The sequence below is a fragment of the Oryzias latipes genome, chromosome 19 (genome assembly GCF_053564925.1).
Source record: "Oryzias latipes strain Hd-rR chromosome 19, Olatipes_Hd-rR_3.1".
NCBI classification, from domain to species: Eukaryota; Metazoa; Chordata; class Actinopteri; order Beloniformes; family Adrianichthyidae; genus Oryzias; species Oryzias latipes.
Genome location: NC_136255.1, coordinates 6,126,694 through 6,149,633, shown reverse-complemented (window position 1 = coordinate 6,149,633; position 22,940 = coordinate 6,126,694). Strand labels below are relative to the sequence as shown.

Sequence of the window (22,940 nt, the reverse complement as noted above, 5' to 3'; positions counted from 1 at the left end):
GAGGAAGGGAGACAGGCAGATTCAATGCACTGCATCAGGAATCCTCCGAGGGGATTCCACTCTCTGACTGGGGGTCTCAGGAGGAAAACACTCACAGTCAGTCCGCTCCAGAGAGTGCTCTCGTAGTCTCTTGCGACTGTAGTTCTTGTCGTAGGGTCCTAACGGGGTGGAGAGGGTGTGCAGCCGCTCCGTCTTGCACCCGGCCTGGCCCTCCAGCCGGGCTGCACCCAGCAAGCCGCCACCGCCGCTGCCGCCTGCCATGTTGCCGTCCAAAGTCCTCTGCTTCTCAGCACGGTTTTTATAGTGACCCAACCCTGCAATCGCACATATTCTTCAAACTGTATGTCCATCATACTCACTTTACAGACAGCACCAAACCAGCAGACATGAAGTAGGAAACATTTGTGATGATGATGATGATGATTGAGGAAGTTCTCAGAAAGCAGATTCCCCGAAGAGTTCTGTTTCTACACGCTTGCCGTGCACAAAAGACTTTGACTCGTTCATTAAAAATCCCAAACATGTTGAAGCTAGTTTAGATTAACTAAGCATCCCTTCCTGTCATAATTGGCATTAAAAGTCCAGTCGATGACATCATAGAAATGTGACTTACTGACTGCCATGAGTGAGTTGGTGAACTTGTGCTTCTCTTTGGAAGAGGACAGCTTGTGTTTGAGGGACAGTTTCTTCAGTGGTTTGCTTCTCTCCAGGGATTTCGTTTGCCACTGGCTCTTCATGATCTGCTGCAGACGCAGACCTATACTAATGTCTGAGAGGGACAAGAAATAAAAACAGAGAGCCCTGAGCATCTTTAACTATAAGCTGCAGTGTTAAATCCAGAAAAACAGCCCTAAAACTTTATTTGTTTCACTTATTGACAAAATCAAAGCATCTAAAGCAACTCAGGATTTCAGAGAAGAGCTGCTCAGATTAAAAGCCGTCTGACAAAAACAAACTGCAATCTAAGAAGTTCCTGCAGAAGCCTTTTTCCATGACCACTCCTCGTCTGTTTTCCTCATAACATGCAAAGCAGGAAACGGTGGCGGAAACTCCAGGATTTGTTTTTGCTTTTAGAAAAAGAGAGCAGGACTGCACGGACCGTCAGGGAAGGAGAGGATGGGGTGGATGCCAAGATCCAGTCTCGACAGGCGCTCCAGGTTGGGCAGCTCGAACTGGGGGTCCTCTTTGGGGGTGGGCCAGCCACCACACATTACACAGCTGGGGTTCACCCGGCAGTTACACTGAAAGCAGCTGTTCCTCGGGTTCTGAAGGTGGACAAACAGGTCGTTTACATTTTATTACTTTATAGAAATTAAACACAAATGAAAATTTCAACAAATCTGTCAGTCTGTTAAATAAAAAAGGATTGAAGAGGTTTTTTAACTGGGAGGTCTAAAATGACTGATTAATGTCTGACTAAAAAAAAAGGATCAGCCAACTTATTCCACACATACATAGCTTATGTTTTCCGAAAAGGAAGACAGAAAGCCAGACAAAGCACCCAAGATGAGAGTTCTGACCTCGGTTCTCCAAAATGTGGAAACGTGAGCATCAAAGTTCTTCTGATGCAAATCCACCTTCTCTGATTTTCTAAAGGAAAGGACCTGGTTTAGCTCTACACATCCACGGCTCACCTTGCCATTGAGGTTGGGCACCGCGTTTGGCTGAATGAGCCGCCGCCGCCTACAGCTGACCAGCGGTCGCGTGCGGGCCGCCACGCACGTGCTGTCCTGTGCCAGCTGCTGCTGCTTGCCGTCTGCACCTTCTGCCATCCTGTTGGGTCGCACACACAAAAACTCAGCTCTAGTGGAGGGGTACCATTTGGATTCTGTGCTGTGCCGGTGATAAACCGCTCATTTTGAAACAATCCCAGTGTCTAAATAGTGTTTGAAATGAGTAAAAAAACATTTAAGTGTGGCGAAGCGGTGTGACAGAGCGCTTAAATGTGCCAAAGTTACTGAACGTCATTCTTTCTGCGTCTCTGTTTACACAAACAAAGTAAATGCATATTTCACTGCTCATCGCCATGACGATGGCCTTTTTTCAGAGCATTGTACGTCACTCTTATCATTTAGGCTGTTGAATTAGAATCTTTGGCTGTCCGGTACAGCCAAACTCGCTTTGCCTTCAGCATTTTGACTCAAACCCATCCGCCCACCCACCATGGCTGGAGAGGTAAAATGACTGGCTAGAAATGTGCAGCAAAACTGGATACAAGCGATTGACATGTCGGAAATGAAGCACCGACATGAAGAACTGAAATCTGCATTTTTAGGGGTAGTAACTAATGCACCCATCGGTATGGAACCAACATGGCCGAGCTTCTTTACTAATTCCTACTCAACACTGAATCACTTCAACTCCCCAAATTGAAGAGATTTTACATCTTAATCGTTTTTAATGAGGTGTTAAAGCACTATAGTCTTTGTGAAACATCTTAAATAGAAGCATGCATAAACACAAATGATACATGTCATTATTACAGGCATTAACGTCTGACTGTGCAGGACTGAACAAACCAGCGTTTCGCCAGCAAATGTGGGCTTTACACCGTTGACCAACAGAACAGTAAAGCTGAACAAAAACCTGTTCCACCTTAAAATAAAAAGCCTGTTCCACCTTAAAACAAACCCCATCACTGCAGATTAGCAGCAGCATACCCCTATTGCCAATGTCCCGCATCCATTGGCCACACCCCCCAGATGTTTGAGTTTCTCAGAAAACCCGCCGCCTTTCGGGGAACCACCATCAGACAATCATTACCAGCCATACCTGCTGAGGACGCCGTTAACTGGCTGTCCGTTTTGACCTCTCCAAGTGCCCTGCTCTGTGCTGGCGAGGTGGGCGGGGCCTGTGTGCTCCAGCCGCTCTGAACCAACATCCTGCGTGGACAGATAAGAGAAAACCAGTGAGACAACACCTCCTGCCGACAGAAACGAGCTGACCCGGGTCCTCAGACACCCGGGCATATTTCATGTAAGGACAAGCCCAAACACGCTGGCTGGCACTGAAATTCTGAATTATTCACTGCAGATTTGTTCAAACTGGTTAAGCTTTCCCAGAGACGATTCACTCTGTGCCAACGCTGACTTGACAACACTCTTTAGCACTTAAACGTTCTGTGCTTCATCAGTATCATATGATAATTCCCAGGTATTCTTGTAAAAAATACAACATGTGACACCCCTCTAAAGTGCCAGCAGCTGTTGTGATGTTTAACCGCCTCTATGGATGACAACATTATTTCTGTGACATGTTTGTTCAGGCAGATGTCAAGAGACCTCGATTTTGGAAGAAAAAAAAAGGGAATGGCATTATTTGAACATTATGAAACAGCTTCTTAAATTAGAAGCCTAACAGAAAGAAAATCTTCCATTCTGTGTTCTAATTTTCTCTTCCATCCATTTGGTGAAATAATGGCTGTTTTAGAGGAAACTGCTGCCACTTCAAGCTTTTTAAGATTACAAGCACCTGTCTTAACCTAGAACATTGGTTTCCGTGCCGACGCAGAGTGACTGGCCCATTATTAGATTCAAAATGTAACAAACAACAAGGCACACACAACAGGGCAGAACAAAAACACTCTTTGTCATGGCCAACCTTTCTGCAATAACATTATCCCATCATGTTTTTTCTAATCTAGTGAAAATTTGACGTGAAAACACAAAGTTAACTTTAATTATTTTTTTTAAGCTAAACAAAACCTTAATACTCAAAAGGCTCTTCGTGGTGATGAAATGATTCATGGCCTCTGTACCTGAGTATTTGAAGGTTCTGTCTTGACTTCTGTCCCAACTGCAAGCACACTGCTGGGGGCGATTCCTCCCAGCTCCACTGAGCCCTGTGGATTTAAAAGATGAGCACTGAACTTCCCTCCCAAAGTTGTGATGCATACCGATTAAATGACTTTACAGAGGGGGGCATGTCTGCGTTTTACAGTCAGCAGCTGCACCTCACTGATTGTGTTAAATGATGTTAAAAGTGTTTGTTTAAAGAAGCTCAATAACATTTCTTGTGTGACTTTGTGACACTGCTAGGAATTCTAATGTTCTTTCAGGAAGAGAAATAGACGTTCTTTTATATGCAAACAGGAATAAAAGTCGTTTAAGTTCCAGAGTAAAGTCTAAACCCCTTTATTCATTTGAAAGAAACCAGTACAGACAATAAAGCTCAAGAGTCCAAACACTTCAGCAGCCTTTTGCTGGTGAATCAAGCAAGCAGCCAACCTTGCTGCTCCGGATCTGTCTGTATATGTCGGTCTGCTGCCGGATGCGGTATTCCAGGTCCGAGATGTGGGCCTGAAGCCAATTCCAGTGGCTGATGATAGCAGCTCTTTCCACAGCATAGTGGCTCTCTGCTCGTTTCCATCTGGGGACAAGAAGACAAATGTATAAATATCCAACTGACTTTTACGTTTATTTTTAGAGATCATTGACTCATGAAAATTTGGTTTAAACTGCGGCAGAATGTTGTCTCATCATCGTATTGCATGTGAAAAACAGGAGAAAGGCATTTCCCCAGTCAGACTGCAGAGGTCAGTGAATCAGCGTTACAGAAAGCTCCCTGTAACAGCACCTGCAGGCGGTCTGGAAAAGCATACTGGCTAAAAAAATGATCAGGAGTGTGCTGCTAATGTGAGAATATTACAAGAAGGGTTTTTTTAAAGGGCGTTTTCACCATACTGATAAATTCAACATAAAAGACAGCGTGTCAGCTGAGAGCAGAGTACTCCATTTTACCAGTATGACACACAGAATGGGCATTTCAAAGCCAGACATGAGAGGAAAATGTCTGCTAGTGCACTTTGAGGCAGCAACCATAGAGGGTGCCATTTCTCAAAGGATGAACTGCAGCGGCCAAACAATGAAAATAATGACTCACAGCAGACAAAGATGGGCCTTACTCCCTCTGGATGACTTTTTGTATGGCTCTACCAGGAAAAAAAAAAAGTTGTGGAACGCTGCGGCTAAAAGAGGGAAGAACGTGGAACCAAAGCCAGGACAGAAAGCACAGAGGAACTGGCATCCAGGAAAACGAACAGACGGGTTTTAAGAGCAAACTACAGGCCATGCCGTGCCCGGGGGTGGGGGGGGTGGGGGGGGGGGGTCAAGGAACAGTGTAGTCATCATTGGGACAACCAATAATCTAAGCATGTTCATAATTCTACCTTTGTGTAGTGTTGAACAAAGAAGAGGTTCTTGACGGCAAAAATCTTTCATCATTCTTCATTCTGCTGAAATTAACACCCATCCATGGCTGGATGTGGGAAATCTGAGCACAGCTGCAGTATTTCCTGCTTGTCGTCTTTTGTAGACTCGCCGTTTAAAAACAGATGTGGATGTCTGGAGCTTCCTTTCCAGGTGAAACGGAGGTTATGAAATTTACATTCCAGATTACACTTTTCTCAAAACTGTCTGTTCAAAAGGTGGGAAATTATTGAAGTGTTTTAATATAAAACCAGGATCCAAAATACTGACACAATAGATCCAGGTCACTCCTTGGGAATGGAGTGTTATTATGCATGACTTAAATGTCAGAAGTACAAAAAAAAAAAGAAATCACCGGAAAGCATGATTAATCATGTTATAAAATGGTTACGGTAGAACAGGGGTGGGATTATATAAATTCGCTTCCTTCCACTCCCTTTCAAGCAATATTTATTAATAAGTCTAATTATCCAAAGTTTGATTAGTTATTGTAAGAATGTATAACTGATGATTGTATTGTTTTTGTGTATTATTCCTATTTGATTGCTTGAAATAAACCATTTCAAACCTAAGCTGTGCCACCCGTCCAGTAAGAGGGAAACAGGAAGAGGCTGCATTTTGAGTTTTGTTAAACACAAACACATGAAGGTCATTAAAAGTCCAATGAGCCCAAACACCGGCAGCATAGAGAAGAATGGAGGACCAGTCAGCCCGGCAAAGAAAACCTAACCTTGCGACACGGCAAGCTCCGCCTATGTTACCTTTAACCAGGTCATATTTCCCTCCCCCATACCCACACACAAAGCACTAGGAGCAGTCACTCCATCCATCCTTTCCTGGACATCAGCACATTCTCCTGAGGTGTGTACATGAATGCAGCACATATGTGGTGCAGCTGCAGACGCCTTTATACCTCGGAGAGCCAGAAAAATGGCTGCTGTGCTGTTTTTTGGCAGACACACCTGATGCTGAATGCTTAGGCAAAACCAGCGTTGGATTTCCCTTTCACTTTGATCTTCAATTCATGTGCTAACGCAAGAAAATAGGTTCTGTTCTCTAATAATAGAGTGGCTGTTCCAAAGGGCTAACATTGCTGTGCCATCAACTCAAGACAATCGGTAACATTCGTGTTATAAAAAAAAATCTGTTCATATTTCAGTTTCATTCTTAAACTAACTATAAATGAAAGTGCATGTACTTGAACGGACTCATTTCCTCGTGAAGTGAAGCAGTTTGGGTAAAGTATGAAAACAGAATAAACAGACTATTTTAATTACACTACAATAAGTAAGTTTTCTCAAATGTGAAAGTTTAATCCTCAAAGATAAATCTCAAACTCCCACTTCCATACATTATTTATTGCAAGGATTTCTCTATATCTTATGATTTTTCAACTGACATCACAAATATTGAACATATTTGGTAGATTTTGGCTTCTTATTGTTTGTAAATTAGGCACTCAGTTAATATGTTTACAACTAATGACATTCTGACAAACCTGCTAACAAAATGAAAACTACTGTAGAGTTACTGCATACAATTACATCACACTTTATAGCTAAAAATACTGGTACATTTCACACACTGCCCGAAAGCACTGATACTTCATTAACTAAATAAATACATTATTTTTAAAATATTGTTCCTAGAAAATCAAATATTCTCACATCCACTCAAGATACTGGGTGCTAGGGTTGGGCGATGTCCCCTAATTTGGCCGTTGACGATGTTTGCTGTCAACCATCGGGATGGACGATGACATCGTCGGGGGGGGGGGGGGGGTATTTACACATTTTTCGTTCTTATATAACTGCTATTCGTTTTTTTGCTTTTTTCATTTTATTTCCCAACTAATGACTAATCCGCGATGATCCAGTATAAACTGAGGGAAGTGACTTTAACAAAAAAGTAACAAACAAAATAGAAAAGAAGTAGTCCGCTCCCGCACTTCACTAGTGAAGTGGACCGGCGGAGCGCGGATTTACAGCTTTGTGTTTTAGGGGAAGGGGTGGGGTACATGAGCGGTATGTGTGGGAGATTTAAGACTGCGATCCGTCCCGCAGCTCTAGGGGTACAAGCATCCGAACTCAGAACCGGGTCTAAAAGTGTGTGTCTGAGCACAGCTCGGATCGTCAGCACACACAGCGGTTTGAGCTTCAAAGCAGAAATGTCGCTCAGTCCTTAGAAAACATTCAAACAATCACGCGGATTTGTGTTTCCAGTCGTGTCCCGACTAAATAAAGGCTGATGTTATTCTTACATGTTTACGTGCAGCCAGCAAGCAGCACCACCCAAAGCTAATGTTGTTAGCCCGTGTTAGCATACTGCTAATCCTGGCTTCGTTCAGAAAAAGCACTGACCACACGGATTAAAATTCAAATGATGAGCGAACAGGTGTTTCATAATAACCGTAACATTATTAAAAGCAGGTTTAGAAGATCGTCTCGTATATTACCGAGCTGGCATGTCAATGTATATAGCCGCTCGGCGCTGTTTAACAATGTTTTGTATTGAATTGTTACATACAATAAAGTTTGAAAAAAAAAAAAGCCGCTCGGCGGAGTTTATATCCTTCCGTTTTTCAAACCCTACTGCGCATGTGCGAATGATTTATTCCGACCGAAAGTGTGACCTTAGTGAACGTTTTTATATTCTGAAAACATTTTTTCTGGGCCCATGTACACGGTTGGATTCTAATCTGACCATTGATCCCATCAAGATATTTTGTACATGTAACCGCGGCTTATGGTGTCGACGCGCAACGTGGCGGGGGCGTGGCATCACGATGGTGGTCTCTCCATCTGGATGTCAGTCACCCAACACGATGGACGATGATATCGTCCATCGGCACAACCCTACTGGGTGCTCTTATTTTGGGTACAATTCAGCACAAAGCTGGCTAAAATAATAAGGACAAAGTATCTGGGGAAGCATTCCACTTCATGTTGACATCAAGGAATGGCAATCATGTTTATGCTTGTGTGCCATTTATTCAAGATAAATATTTCTTATAAAAACAAATACTCCATGATAGTCTTCATTGCTTTTAGGTGTTTTAGACTAACCTCTCATAAATGGATAATGCCTTCAAACAATGTTACATCTGCAATAGTTTAATACACGCTCTGGACATGAGTAAAACGATTTGAACGAGTTCGTTCTCTGCCCGTGTTCCATAACTAAAGCCCAGAAGCGGCCAGAATATTTGTTTTTACCAAAGCCCGACTACAATTCACTTGGATTCCTTGGATTCTCAAGTTACGTTCAGACTGCCTTCAGTAATGCACAAAAATGTGCGTTTGGGGCCTTTCAAATTCAAAACTCTTGAGTTTAAAAGTGGTTACAGAAGTTTCTACGACTGTTTTCAGGCTCTGCATACAAAAGATGCAGCCATTGAAAACGCACATCGAAAGTTAAACCAGGTCAAATGTTGACCAATCGGGGACTTGGATTTAATAATGAGGTATGGATGACGCCAAGTCTTTCATATATCAGAATAGAGCTGCGGGGGGAAAAAAAGTCTGAAGCAAGATTTGCGCCATTTCGATATTTTGCACCATGCCTCTTTCAACAGTAGGTGGTGGACACGCGCCAGTAAACAGTAAAAAATGATTAATAAAATAAGGAGAAGTCACTTCCTGCTTGTCCTCCGTGAACACTAAGTGCTAAATGTGCGTTTAGAACGACGCATTTGGCGTCACATCCCCGGGTGTCTGTACCGTCAGATAGGGGTGTTACGATAACCGCATCTCCTCATCACTGCACGTTTTTTTATTTTATATTTTAAAGTTATGCATATGGTGCATGATTGGAACTATAAAAAACACATTTCTTACATTCATCTTTGCTGATAATTGACTTTTTCTGCTAGTCCTGTGTTCAGACTTCAAGGGTTTCTGGGGGAAACATTTTATTACTGCTCTCCACTCCCTGCGCCTCTCACACCCTCTTGCGCTGCACATACACATCCTCATTCTATAACAGACTAGGGTTGTGCCGATGGACGATATCATCGTCCATCGTGATGGGTGACTGACATCCCGATGGAGAGACCACCATCGTGATGCCACGCCCCCGCCACGTTGCGCGTCGACACCATAAGCCGCGGTTACATGTACAAAATATCCTGATGGGATCAATGGTCGGATTAGAATCCAACCGTGTACATGGGCCCAGAAAAATGTTTTCAGGATATAAAAACGTTCACTAAGGTCACAATTTCGGTCGGAATAAATCATTCGCACATGCGCAGTATTCGCACATGCGCAGTTTGAAAACCGGAAGAGGATACAACTTCCACCGAGCGGCTTTTTTTCCAAACTTTATTGAAGGTAACAATTCAATACAAAACGATAACAGCGCCGAGCGGCTATATACATTGACATGTCAGCTCGGTAAAATACGAGACGATCTTCTAAACGTGCTTTTAATAATGTTACGGTTATTATGAAACACATGTTCGCTCATCATTTGAATTTTAATCCGAGTGGTCAGTGCTTTTTCTGAACGTAGCCAGGATTAGCAGTATGCTAACACACGGGCTAACAACATTAGCTTTGGAGCTGCGGGACGGATCGCAGTCTTAAATCTCCCACACATACCTCTCATGTACCCCCCCCCCCCTTCCCATCAAACATAAAGCTGTAAATCCGCCCTCCGCCGGTCCACTTCGCTAGTTAAGTGCGGGAGCGGACTACTTCTTTTCTATTTTGCTTGTTACTTTTTCTGTTAAAGTCACTTCCCTCAGTTTATACTGGATCATCGCGGATTAACCATTAGTTGGGAAATAAAATGAAAAAGCAAAATAACGAATAGCAGTTATATAAGAACGAAAAATGTAAAAATACCCCCCCCCCCCCGACGATGTCATCGTCCATCCCGATGGTTGACAGCAAACATCGTCAACGGCCAAATTAGGGGACATCGCCCAACCCTATAACAGACGTTTCCGTCTCGTGAGGAAATACAACAAATTTACTGCATTCTAATTATTAATTTCCATTGTATTTATTCTATTACAAGTTGCGTGCGTTCTTGAGTGCGCGATGCGGCAGGCCGGAGGATTGTGTATGTGTGTGTGTGTGTGTGGGGGGGGGGGGGGTGTAATGGCTGTTCTTATTCACTCTAAAGGCCCGTACACACCGGGACGAATATTCGCCAGGCGTTATTCGCCAGCGTTTTTCGCCACGTTTTTTGTGTTCACACCCAGGCGATTTTCGCTGACGAGCCGAGCGAACATGGAATTTCATTCCCTGACATTAGATGGCGCTTAATGTAAACAGAAATACTCCTGTACACAAGGTGGCGCTGCGCAACTTTACGCTTCTTAAAGTCGCTTTTCGCTCAGAAGAAGAGAGTAAGTATTTACGCGCTTGTCAGAATAATACAAGGAAAACATGAGTATTTCAAGCACCAGTTGCTCCAACTGGTGCTTGGTTCGGGGATATTTTAGAATGTCCGTCATTATTTCTCCGCGGCAGTGTAGACGCTACTTGGCGTCTATCTTCTTCGCTGGTATGTGTGCTCAGCAAGGAAGTTTTGTGTTTGAGCGCCCCCAAGTTGTGTTTTACTGTAACTTCAGAAACTCCAGACACGTGTGCAAAAGCGCCATTCTCATTGGTCGAATAGATTTCGACGCGAGGCGTCAAAAAAACAAAAAAACAAACCCGAGGCGTTTTTTTTTTTGACGCTTTGACGTGTGGCGTTTTTTCGCGTCGGTGTGCACACTCTCATTGGTGCCCTTTGTTTAGTCACGAGGCGTTAAACGTCGGCGAAAATCGCCGGCGAAATTCGTCCCGGTGTGAACGGGCCATAACACCAAACTTGAACGCGCACTGTTTCAATGAATTTCACTATGTCTTGTTTGGGAACTAATTTCTGCAACGCAAAGTTACGAGTCCGTATAAATAAAGGCGGAGCCTCCTGCCCCGCTATCTTCTTGGGTGTAAGGCTTCATGGCTACCGGAAAGGTGACAAAGTTTCTGCAGTCTCGTTTATTACTGGGCAATATATACTATTCTGAGAAGATGTCTGTACCAGAGAGCACAGCTGAAACTCGTGTGCAGCTCCAGAGTGGTCCACTGCAGAAGAATCAACACGCACCCCAACACACTTGTGCGCGCTCCTTTCTACACACGCAGCGCCTGACACACATAGACAGTCATTCTACAACACCTATATAGTTAGTTCATTAGTTGGGTAGTAATTAGATGTTACTGTTATTTGTTAATAAAGAATACTGCGTTGGAATTGTATTTATTGGGGGGGGGGGGGGGGGGGGGGGGCGTTAACTGTGACACCACGGCCCCTGCTGGTTCATCATCGTGGTGATCAAAAATCCCACACTGTCACAGCTCTAGCGTCAGACAAAATTTTCACATGCACGAAAGGGATGATGGGAGTGTTCACTGACTCGAGTAGTGGAGGGCCGCATCAAAAACACTACTTAACCCTTTTGGATGGCATTTATCTCATAGTAAACTGGTGGCCGAGAGTTCAACCCTGTAGCAGTCCAAAACCATCCTACACTGTTCCCTTTTGATACTCAAGGTTCTGCTGGTTCTGAAGTAACTGGAAGTTATAATGGCTAAAGTAAAATGTGGAGCTGATGTCAATTTTTGTTATGAATCAGGTTACGGTCATGTGACCAGAAGGTAGCCGCAGCCTTAAGGTTTCAAAACAAACCCCTTTGATCTTATCGTGAAATAAGTATTCAGTCCTCCTTCCCAACACAAAATGTTTAACAAAAGATCTTTTTATTTTCTGTAACTGAGTCACATTCTAAGATGAGCTGAGGTCCATATTTTCAAGTGTAGAGGCGAGAGAGGAGGACACACTCCAACCTTTTGCTCCGATAACGATTACTGAGTAACTTCCCAGGGTCATGGCCTAAAAAAATGCACCCATTTTCATTTCATGTCACTATTCATCTACAGCAGCTTCCCCTGTTGTCTTTATAATCTTTTCAAATGGGATTATTGGTAAAACAGAACTTTATGTTAGAGTAAAAAGTTTATTAATTTCTTGCAATACTGTAGTTAATATAGATTATGATCAGTTAGACCCAGAAGCTGAGCTCCTTGTGTCAGCTATGATTGAAAGTAACTTCCTTTATGAGTCATGCTCAACCCTTGTCTGAACACACCAAAGTCCAAAGGTTCCTACAAAATTCTGGGTCTCACAGCTATGCTGGATTACACAGTCTTTTTTTAAAGTGTGTTATTAAAGTATGAAGCAAACAGGTTGAGCGATAAAAGGTGTTGTGATCCATTGTTTGGATAAACAGCTTTTGTTGACAGTGATTAGAGAAAAGTTCAGTGCAAGTAAATATTTGGTGGAAAGCAACAATTTCACAGCTGTGTACTATGATTAGAGATGAGGTGGAAGATGTTTTTCACATCTTACAAGACCCATCTTGTTATTAGTAGACCCAAAAATATAACAGCCGTTCATGTTTCTAACTTACATATGGTAAGAAATGGAAATACGTGTAACATTATCAAAGGCCCTATTTCACGCAAAATACATTTTGAGTGCATTATGGTAATTCATCCCAAAAATTAACCCCAAAGCTGTTCATCCATTCAAGTATTTGTGTATTCCTCTAAAACCCAGCTCTCTGAACACCACTCCGTCCAAAATCCCTGAAAACAAGTGGGGTCTCAGATTTGTGATATCACAAACTGAGGAACCACCCCTTCCAGGAAAAGTCTGTGCTGCCAGCACCACCCCACGGCTAACACACACCCACTTTCTCTGCAAGCGGTGATCGTCGAAACACTTAAATTTTATATCCACACAATGCAAATCCATCATTGCAAAGGTTTGGATGTTCGTTTTCATGGGAGAAACGCAAACACGATGCAAAGGCTGGCTCTAGGTTGACGTCATGAAATGGGCGGCACCCATACAGAGCGAAAGGCGGTGCCTCGGAGACAGAGTCGTCTTACCCCTGTATAGGAAAATGAGCCCCAAAATCCTTTCGAGTGTGCCAAAGGTACTGTATTATCATGGATACAGTTTACTCTGAAAGGTTTAAGAAAAGCACGATATAGGAACTTTAAATAGGAGATAATATTCAAATTCACACTCTTAATTCAAAATGATTTGGTCAAGTTTTAATTCATTTTAAAAATTCTTTTCAACAAGGATTTGTGTTAATTTTTGAAACCCGTTTGGACAACACTACTGCTTTAAACAACAAAAATGTGATTCTCATTGAAATGTAGACTTGGATTACAAATGAACAAGAAAGCCATTTTTTGCCAGAAAAAAGTTCAGGAAGCCACTTTTAAAAAGGCTACTTTTGTGAATGTCATTTAATAATACTGCAACATCTATGTCACATTCTATCAAGTTTGATTACTGATACCGATTAACAACAGACAAATGGTAAAACTTCATCCTTTTTTATCAAAACGGCTTTAAATTGATCACTTTAACAGCTCAATTATCAATTAATATACCCCCCTTTTTTGCAAACACCCAATTTTTCTGTATTTTACCACTGAAGAGAAAATAGCTGTAATTAGGACCCGAGCACGGAGTGCAAGGACCCTATTGTAATTATACTTGGAATTTGTCCATGTTATGATCACAATCCTAATTCGTTGATACTAATGGAAAATTATCAGGGGGTAAATGTTATTCATAGAGAAGTGCTCACATATGCACTGGCATGTACATACTAAATACTAGAAAGAACCTTTTTTTATATTAAAGGCAGTCATTAATGAACCAAGATGATTTGTCTGGTAAATTAAGTATTAAGCCAATTTAACCATAATTATTTTAAATCCATAAGTTACATTTTTCCTTTCAAAAACATTTTCCTTGTCTGTGTTTAAAGGAAAAAATACGTAACCAGCCAGCATAGTAGGCTGAAGATAAATTCTTACATTTCTTAAGAACCACTCCAATAAAAATGCTGTTTCTGGTGTTTTTAACAGAAATAAAATTAAGCTTAAAATTGCATTTCAGAGTATTTCTTTATTCGAATTGGGGTGAATCAAGAGCAGACAAAAACAGTGCAGTTTGAAAAAGCTCAAAAAAATTAAAATGGGGTTGGACGCTCGCAAGAAAGAGTGGTAAACAAAGGGATATCAGCAGAGGCTTACTTCCACGCCAACAGTCCCTCCCACAATTCAGTGGTGAGAACTCCTGGCGCTCTGCAGAAAATATGGCCCAGAAACGACTAAAACTTGCATAATCATTATTTATTGGAACGCTTTTACAACAGATTAAATCGGATTGGAGAAGAACTTTCACTCTTAAAAGCAAGTAGTTCTTCAAGGTTCATCTAGATGTAGTAAGAGTTGTTGAATTATTGACATTTAAATATTGGGAAACTTTTAGAGCTACCTGAAAAGACTTTTAAAGGCCTTCACACCCCAAGTGCACACTGCACCTTCCTCTAGCTATAAAGAGCAAACAGGCATGCTTTCAAATAGTTGAAATGGAAAATTAGAAAAAAATTATACTGAACCTAAAGATTTGCAAAAATTATTTTTACAGAGGGCTGGACAAGTATTAACAATAAAAAAGGGAAAAGCTTTAAAATACTAGTAGAAACACCACATTATCTGATTCTAGAATTTGTACACTAATACTTAATCAAAAGAAAAAAACTCTAAATACAAGAAAGATGCAAAAAAAAGCCTATCACCATTTAGGCCCTTTAGCAAGAAAAAGGGAATCAAATCACCAGCTGTCAGCTAATCTCTTTTTTTTCCTTTAAAGTCAAGACGTTTTCACCACAAAACGAGCTGAAACATTCCAACACTGCAGATTAGGGGATTTGTCTGGTTGGGGTGTTCCTCGGACACACGGTTCAACAGGAATAAAAATGTTTGCGTTTTACTGAATGAGACAGGCCGAGAGCACTGGGTGTGGGGCAGGAAAAAACTACAGAGGGCAAATTCAGCTGGAGAACTGCAGCAGTCATTACATAAAAGAGGGGCGTTATGTAACGACTGTGGGTTTGTGCTGGGGAACTTGGATCCAGTCAAACACATCCAGATGTGTCGAGTGGGACACAAACCTATACAAGCACTCGTGTACACATGTACCAGCATAGCACCAATAATAAAAGGAAATCATAGCTAAGAGGCTTCAACTAAAAGAGCGTTCTGTAGTATCAGCTCCATTAACCCTTCACATGCCGCAGACATACACATGTGCACAGACCATCACTGATCTGTCTGTCGTGGCCATATGAAGCAAACGAGAGGCTGTAAACCTGGACCCGTTTTAGTTCAGATTGTAGGATTGTAGAGACTTGCATTGTTCTGCGAGCCATTATGCAAGTTTTCCTGATGAGCATTATTGTTGCCTCAGAAACCAGAAACTGTGCCCACTCGTTTCTCATCACAGAACAAGCAGTGCTCCATGTAATATGCCTGATGATCCAAGTCATTCTGCAACAAGTGTTAAAGAAAGGGAGAGCAGTGTCTAAAATCATTTCTAAGGCTGGCTGCACCCACACCCTGGTAAAGGCCATTATGGACGTCAGTCACTAGAAAAAAACACAGGCACTGCAGCATATGCTCAACAACAGATGTTAGATGACCCAAAATCCTCTGAGACACAGGGGAGCACATCTAGAATACAGATATCTATAACAGGATTACTCTGAAGAAATACATCCAAAGAGTGAATAGATTATTTTTTAAAGTCGCCAAAATAAAAAATGGAGGTAATGCTATATGAATTACATGTGCAGTAATATGGATGCGTGTAGTGCCAGTGGTGATTAACTGTGACTAAACACTTCATCATGAAAATATATTATTAAAGTCAAAGCCGCATAGTCCTTTTTTTCCTGACAGTGTAGCATGTTAAAGGTCAAGGTTCCACATAGTTGGGATTTGCATACCTGTTTTTAACCTGTTAGGTGAAGGGCTAAGCATCAGCAATGCAGCTCCTTTCAAAGCACTGACAGTATGAAACAGCAAAGACAACTAAAATGCAATGCATTAAAAATACTTAGGATGGCAGAGGAAGCCTAGGCACAAAAGCACGAGAGCTGCTAAGAGGTAATTATGCCAACATAATGACTTTTAAAACCAACTTAAATGCAAGCTGTTATGTACAAAAAGGGCAAAACATCCTTCCCCTTATAGAAAATGCTATTAAGAATAGGAATTACACATGTAAACTGTATAAACTTAAGGGAGGCTCAGTTTATCTTATGGAACACTGTTGTAGATGAATGACAAGTTCAATAGTGAAAGACTGTATCTTGGTTAACATAGGTCACTGACACACCCATTTGAAAAAGAACATGTGGTATAGTTAAAACTATCAAAAGCTAGGCTAAACTGTGGACTTAATTACATTTTTAGGATTTCCTTCATTCCCTTTCAAAAACAAGTGATGCTCCCAGAGACCTTACTTCCTGTAGAGTCTGAGCTAATTTTCCAGGAAGCCTTTGAGATCCCACATCAAAACTAAATGGGTTGAAATTTTTAGATTAACAACACAGAACAAGATGTGTTGCCTCTATTGCATTAGATGTTCAACAGTAAATCCAGTTCCCCTCAATAACAAATTAACTACAAGTGTTGATAGGCAGCTTAACAATATTAAAAAGCTACGACGAGTTATAAATTGAAAATAATGCATTCCAGAAATAACAGTAGGAGTTATGCAGGATTACAGGAATACCATTCAGTACTTCTTACAGAATGAAAGTGATAATTTTTTTTAAATGTTCAGATGGTATTTTGTCTTCAGACTACCTGAACACAAGGAAACAAAATGACTATAAGGTAACATCTAAATTCTATACCCTCAAATTTCACTATCAACTACAAACAATTATCTTTTTATTTAACATCTGCAGCATGATGCACCTGCTTTGAAATGCTTTTCCCCCCCTTTACAGTTTTCTCTTTGACTGACAAACTTAAGTCTACACAATTCTGAAACCCCACTCAGAATTAGTCAATATCCTATAGCATCAAGAATTACGATTCCAACTTTAGCTTAACACCTAAAAATATAAGAAACATCAATTTCACCCACATTGCAAAACTGTTTTTTCACCAACACTTTGGGTTCAGAACTCTGTCAGACTAGTTACTGGATATTCAACTGAATGCAACTTACAGTTGATTTCAGTAAAAAGGTAAATGTACTGTACCAATAGCAATTTTGGACTTGATGATGGCAAAACACATTTATTAACACATTTAATAATTGTTTAGAGTAAAATCTGCTTTTTGTCAACTAAATAATTCATATATCAAAAAGGTTTCCTCCCAACATCCTAAAACCTGCTTCATAGGTAAGGAGTTCCTCTAAATTGTCCCTAGGTGTGTACCAGTGTGTACGGCTGTGACTGTGGCTCTGCGTCAGACTGGCTGTCCAGGGTGGACCCTGGCTTTGCCCTCAAGTAGCCGGGTTAAGCTCCGGCAAGCCCGTGACCCCACGAGGAAAAAAGCAGACTTAGAAAATGGAAAGATGGAAAAAAGTAATATAAGACTTTCATGCAGGGAAAAAAATGGGAATCTGACAGAAACTTTAAGCCAATTAGAGTAACCCTTTCACACTGCAAATGTCGCTGCCAACAGCTAAATAACACACTGACAGTTTACGCGATCCACAAGAATCAGCCAGTTCTGACGCACGGATTGCGCATAATGGTGCAAAGCCACTTTTCTCTGCAACAGTATCAGGTGATTTACGATCATTACGTAAGCATTTCTCTACTGTGATTGTTAAATATTAGTACAAGGCTGCTGTTTTCCACTTCAGAATCTGCTGGAATTACATTAATTGCATTGACGAGTTACGGTAGTCAGGGGATAAAGGTAGGGATAAAACCCCTTTCCAACAACCTCAATATAAAAAAAAGGCAAATATTTTTTTCTACTAAAAATGTAAAGGATACTCAACTGCTCAGATTTATGTTACATATTTTTTGCAATTCCTCTTTTAGTCCACTGTCAGGTAATAAAGAAATTTATGTCAAGGTTTAAAGTCAACAGGGCAAAGCATAATAAAGAAATCTGTGTTCTGGGAGACTCTGTTAATAATCTACCCGCTCCTGCACAGGTCGCTAAGTCCATTAACACGGCTGAACCACCTGCTGTACTTTTTCGCCCTCCTCAATATTAACGGAACAGAAATGTGTACCGACTTGAACTTCCCATGGAATACATGTTCATGTCCTGCTGAGGTGAGCACAACATTTCAACAGGGAGTGTTTTTAAACCAAATTCCAGCCGCTCTGCTGCCACAGACTCACAGCTTTTAAGGTTGGGTTTTAGATCAGAACTCTGACTGACTGTGGCTGCTTACTCAAGTCACTGTGGACAAAGACCGTGGTAGCTTCAGCCTTTGCCCCCTCCGGAGGAAAGTGCAATGATCAGGCAGGTTTTTCTTTTCCAGCCCATTCAAGCCTGTCGACTCACAGCAGCACATCTGCACTTCCTGTTGACTGAACTGTACCTAAATCCCTCCACGAAGTGAGATCCATAGCCTTTGCCTTTAGCACCTGATCTGCCAGAGAAATTTATTGTGGAGTAAGGGAATAATGGAACTTTCTGCAATTTGACAGCTCTGAGCAGACTAAAAGATCAGCATAATTCAAGTTTGACAGTCTTATAGCTAAACTCAAAACTCCAAAACTTGCCCAAGGAACTCCCTTTTATTCCCTTTAAATACTTTAGTTCTGTGTAAGATAATCTATGAATGATGACATCACTTACATTTTGACATGCCGTTGCTCAATGTCCACTCTGGACAGCTCCTCATCCTCCAGGTCAGAGTCCCCACCAGAACTACTTTCTGTTACATCTGAGTCAAAGGCGCTTTCAGCTGAATGGAGGTTTGCTGTTCCACTCAAATACAGCCTCTCCAGTTCCAAGGGCATGGAGCCACTTTTCAGAAAGCGACTGAGGCAATCTCTGCTGTTGGAGGAAGAATGCCGCCCGGTCCTCCATGAAGTTGAAGGAGTGACAGCCTCTGTTTTACGATTACCAACCAGTAGTCTGTTGAGGGCCGAGTCCAAAAAGCCGCCCAGCTGCTGCTGAATGTGCCGCTCCACCTGCTTAGCCTGTACCACCTGCAGACGTTTGCGCAGGCGCCGTAACCTGTTTTCAATCTCTGCTTGGCGGCTGCTGTTGAGAAGTGTACGTTGTTTAACTTGAGCATCAAGGCCGTCTGTGCATGAACCACCGGGCAGAGGAGGCTGCGGCGCTGTGGTGCAAGGCGAAAAGCCCTGATGGCTGCTACCCGGTCTCTCTCTGTCAGAACCCTGAAGCTGTCTGAAAGGTGCATGTGAACCAGATTCCTCCAAATTTAACTGTTCAGAGGAGTTTGAGTTGTCGTAGGTAAGAGGGGAAAGTGCAGCAGAATGAAGCACTGGTGATTCAAAATTTTCTCCATCTGTGTTTTGAGAAACCTCTGTGGAATGCTTCTGTTTGAGGGTTCCTTTCACAGGAGTATGCCCTGATATGGTTTCCGACTCCAGCGGCATGTTCTGGGACTGGGAGTCCGTGGCAGCAGCAGCGGGCTTATCACCATTCACTGCAACCACACAGCTAGAGCCTGACACAGTGGCAAGTTTCTTGGCCAGACCATTGACAGGTGCCATGGGCTGGCCACTTCCGTTGGTGCTGCCACTCATGAGGCTTTTTAACTGTCCACCAGAGAGCTCGATTGCCTGCCTCTTCCTCAAGATGAAGTCTCCCCCACCGTTGAGCAGGGAGGTGGGCAGTATTCTGTGGTTTTTCAACACGGACTGTTTAAGAATGACTCCTTGCAGCTTGATTGACTCCTTAGTTGCAGAGACGGGTGGCACATCAGAGCATAAATAGGAAGCCACCAGTGGCTGGAGTTTTCCCAGGGCAGAGGCCTGAGACACAGAGTCTGCTTGAGGCTGCTGCTGCTGTTCCTGATCACCACCACAAAAGTCGAGGGGGCACTCTTCAGAAGTGACCTTGCACTTAGCGGGGCCGCTGCTGTGGATGAGGATGTTGCTGGCGTTACTGTTGTTCTCTCCACTGGCTCGCGAGAGGCTTGAGGATGGGGCAGCCAGTTTGAAGCGGATGTGGTGAGCTTCAGCTGGGGCGTCGGTGAGAGCGGGCGCCATCGCAGCCATGCAGTGCAGAGGGACGGGCACCGCGGCCTGCTCCACTCCACCCGCTTACTGCCCCACCTGAGGACAGCCTGGGAAAAGACGTGGAGGAAAACAGAGTGACAGAAAAAAAGAGTCAATCAAAAAAGTTGAAATATTTCTGTAGTAACATAAAATTCCAAGTTCTTACCCATTATAATACAATTAGAGTAAAAATACTGATATTTATGTGCCAAAGGTAAATAAAAGATACCAAAACTGTCAACCACACTAAACTATAAGGCCATTAAGTGAGACTAAAGAGTCAGAGTTAAGACCCGTACACACCGGGACGAATATTCGCCAGGCGTTATTCGCCAGCGTTTTTCGCCACGTTTTTTGTGTTCACACCCAGGCGATTTTCGCTGACGATGAGTGGAGTGAACATGCAATTTCATTCCCTGACATTAGATGGCGCTTAATGTAAAACAGAAATACTCCTGTACACAAGGTGGCGCTGCGCAACTTTACGCTTCTTAAAGTCGCTTTTCACTCAGAAGAAGAGAGCAAGTATTTACACGCTTGTCAGAATCAAACAAAGAAAACATGAATATTTCAAGCACCAGTAGCTCCAACTGGTACTTGGTTCGGGGATGTTTTAGAATGTCCGTCATTATTGCTTCGCGGCTGTGTAGACGCTACTTGGCGTCTATCTTCTTCGCTGGTATGTGTGCTCAGCAAGGCAGTTTTGTGTTTGAGCGCCCCCAAGTTGTGTTTTACTGTAATTTCAGAAGCTCCAGACACATGAGCAAAAGCGCCGTTCTCATTGGTCGAGTAGATTTCGACGCGACGAAAAAAAAAAACGAACCCGAGGCGTTTTTTTTTTTGACGCTTTAACGCCTGGCGTTTTTTCGCGTCGGTGTGCACACTCTCATTGGGGCCCTTTGTTTAGTCACGAGGCGTTAAACGTCGGCGAAAATCGCCGGCGAAATTCGTCCCGGTGTGAACAGGCCTTTAAGTTCAGTAAGTCAGACTTGCATTCACAGTAACTGTAGCACTTGTTTATAGCATGCTAAATGTTAGCCATGGTAGAAGCGTTAGCATATTCATGATACCTGTAACTCTCAACCTTGTTTGCAACATAAAAAAGACTAATAAAGCTAAAACAAATGTTACTGTGACTACACTAAATCCCAACCTTTTTAACTGAAACATGATTAAAAAAAAATAGTAAGGCAAAGCTACACAATAGCCATGTTAGCGTATTCACAATAACACAACCAGAATGTATCTATATGTAAAGCGCTTCAGATTGTAAAGTACATTGTTGTTTTTTTTAAACGAAGGCCTTTAAGTTCGCCTTACAGTGTGGAAAATACTTTATTGAAATGTGCTGACTATTTTAACAAATTAGAACAAAAACATTTTTTAAAAGCTAAATCAAAATAATCAAATATGCTTTACAATACATTTTTTACAAATACATTTTGTCACAAAACAATACAAATAAAGAGTGATCATATACAACATAAGACCATAAAAGTGGCATAACAGGTTCTGTGACACACTAAGACTTAGTGGAAAATCACTACAACTGATACGAGTAGAAGAAATGTCAATATTCAATGTCATGATACACAATTTAAACTGCAGTCGATTCATGATCACAAAAGTTTTGGGAGAAAATGCAATTGAAATTTTGAATGTAAATGAAAGTCACTGCAATGTTTTCTGCATTCTGGCTGACAAAAATACATTTAAACAACTCAAGATGAAAAAATATGTCTTTTGTTTACTACATTATTTTTCCCAAATGTCTGAGTGAAGAAGTCAACTTTCCAACAAAGCCATGGAAATGATCTGCTCTGACCTTGTGGAAGAGAATGCTTCAGATAGTTTGAATAACAGCACAAAGCGAGCTGAATTTCAGGTGAATAAATAATTCCCATTACACCCAAACAACTATTTAAAGAAAAAAAAACAAGCATTTATTTTCATTTTTTTGACAGAGCCCCTCCTAAAAGAGAAAGCATCTAAGGGAAAAAGGGATTGGCAGCACATATCTGATGAGAACAACAGAAGCCAATGCAAACAGTCCAAACCCTACTGCCCTACATGTGCTTTGTCAAGTCAGTATGCAGCACAGCACATGATGTCATTTTAACAGGTTTCCAGTATCATTTACAGAGCGGCTTAAACATGAAATACTGTCAAATAAAAATAAAAAAACTCAAAAATGATTTTCAAAGGAAAACAGACTGCATTTACGTAGTTTTGGTGATTAACATGCGTTTGACTAGAATGAAAGCCTGTGAGAAACTTTGAAAAAGCCTCCCTTCAAACAGATAAGAGATGCGCCTCCGCGCATCTTCTGCAGGATCGGATGAATGTGAGCTCCGTTTTTCACCGCAGTTTCTAGTCAGCGCGCACTACGCCATGTTGGTATTTCCGAAGCAGATTATGCAATGCAATCCATCTGCCTAAAACCACCCATTCCGCTCGCAACACAAAACGAATTCACGCAACAGGAGCGAATCATAGAATCGACGACTGCACAGGCGGGACCACACGAGCCATGGCTGCTCGGTTTTTTCTTTCTTTCTGTAAACCGGAGGCGAGATGCGACAAAAACCTCCACATCCAACGTTAGCCAGCCAGAACGCAATCATCAA

At 42.0% G+C, this 22,940-nt stretch overlaps 1 protein-coding gene across 7 annotated transcripts in view; it reads right to left on the bottom strand.

The window, feature by feature from the left end:
* LOC101166752 (KAT8 regulatory NSL complex subunit 1) overlaps positions 1-22,940 on the bottom strand; it is a 34,675-nt gene that overhangs the window by 5,360 nt on the left and 6,375 nt on the right. For all 7 annotated transcript variants that reach the window (XM_020712344.3, XM_078937865.1, XM_078937864.1 and 4 more), the window contains 8 exons: positions 18,920-20,381; positions 4,227-4,368; positions 3,758-3,841; positions 2,773-2,882; positions 1,635-1,773; positions 1,100-1,265; positions 614-769; positions 96-314 (listed from right to left, as the gene is read on the bottom strand). In XM_020712344.3, coding sequence (XP_020568003.2) covers positions 96-314; positions 614-769; positions 1,100-1,265; positions 1,635-1,773; positions 2,773-2,882; positions 3,758-3,841; positions 4,227-4,368; positions 18,920-20,313 — 2,410 coding nt within the window. In that variant the 5' untranslated portion in view covers positions 20,314-20,381. The remainder of the gene's footprint in view (positions 1-95; positions 315-613; positions 770-1,099; positions 1,266-1,634; positions 1,774-2,772; positions 2,883-3,757; positions 3,842-4,226; positions 4,369-18,919; positions 20,382-22,940) is intronic.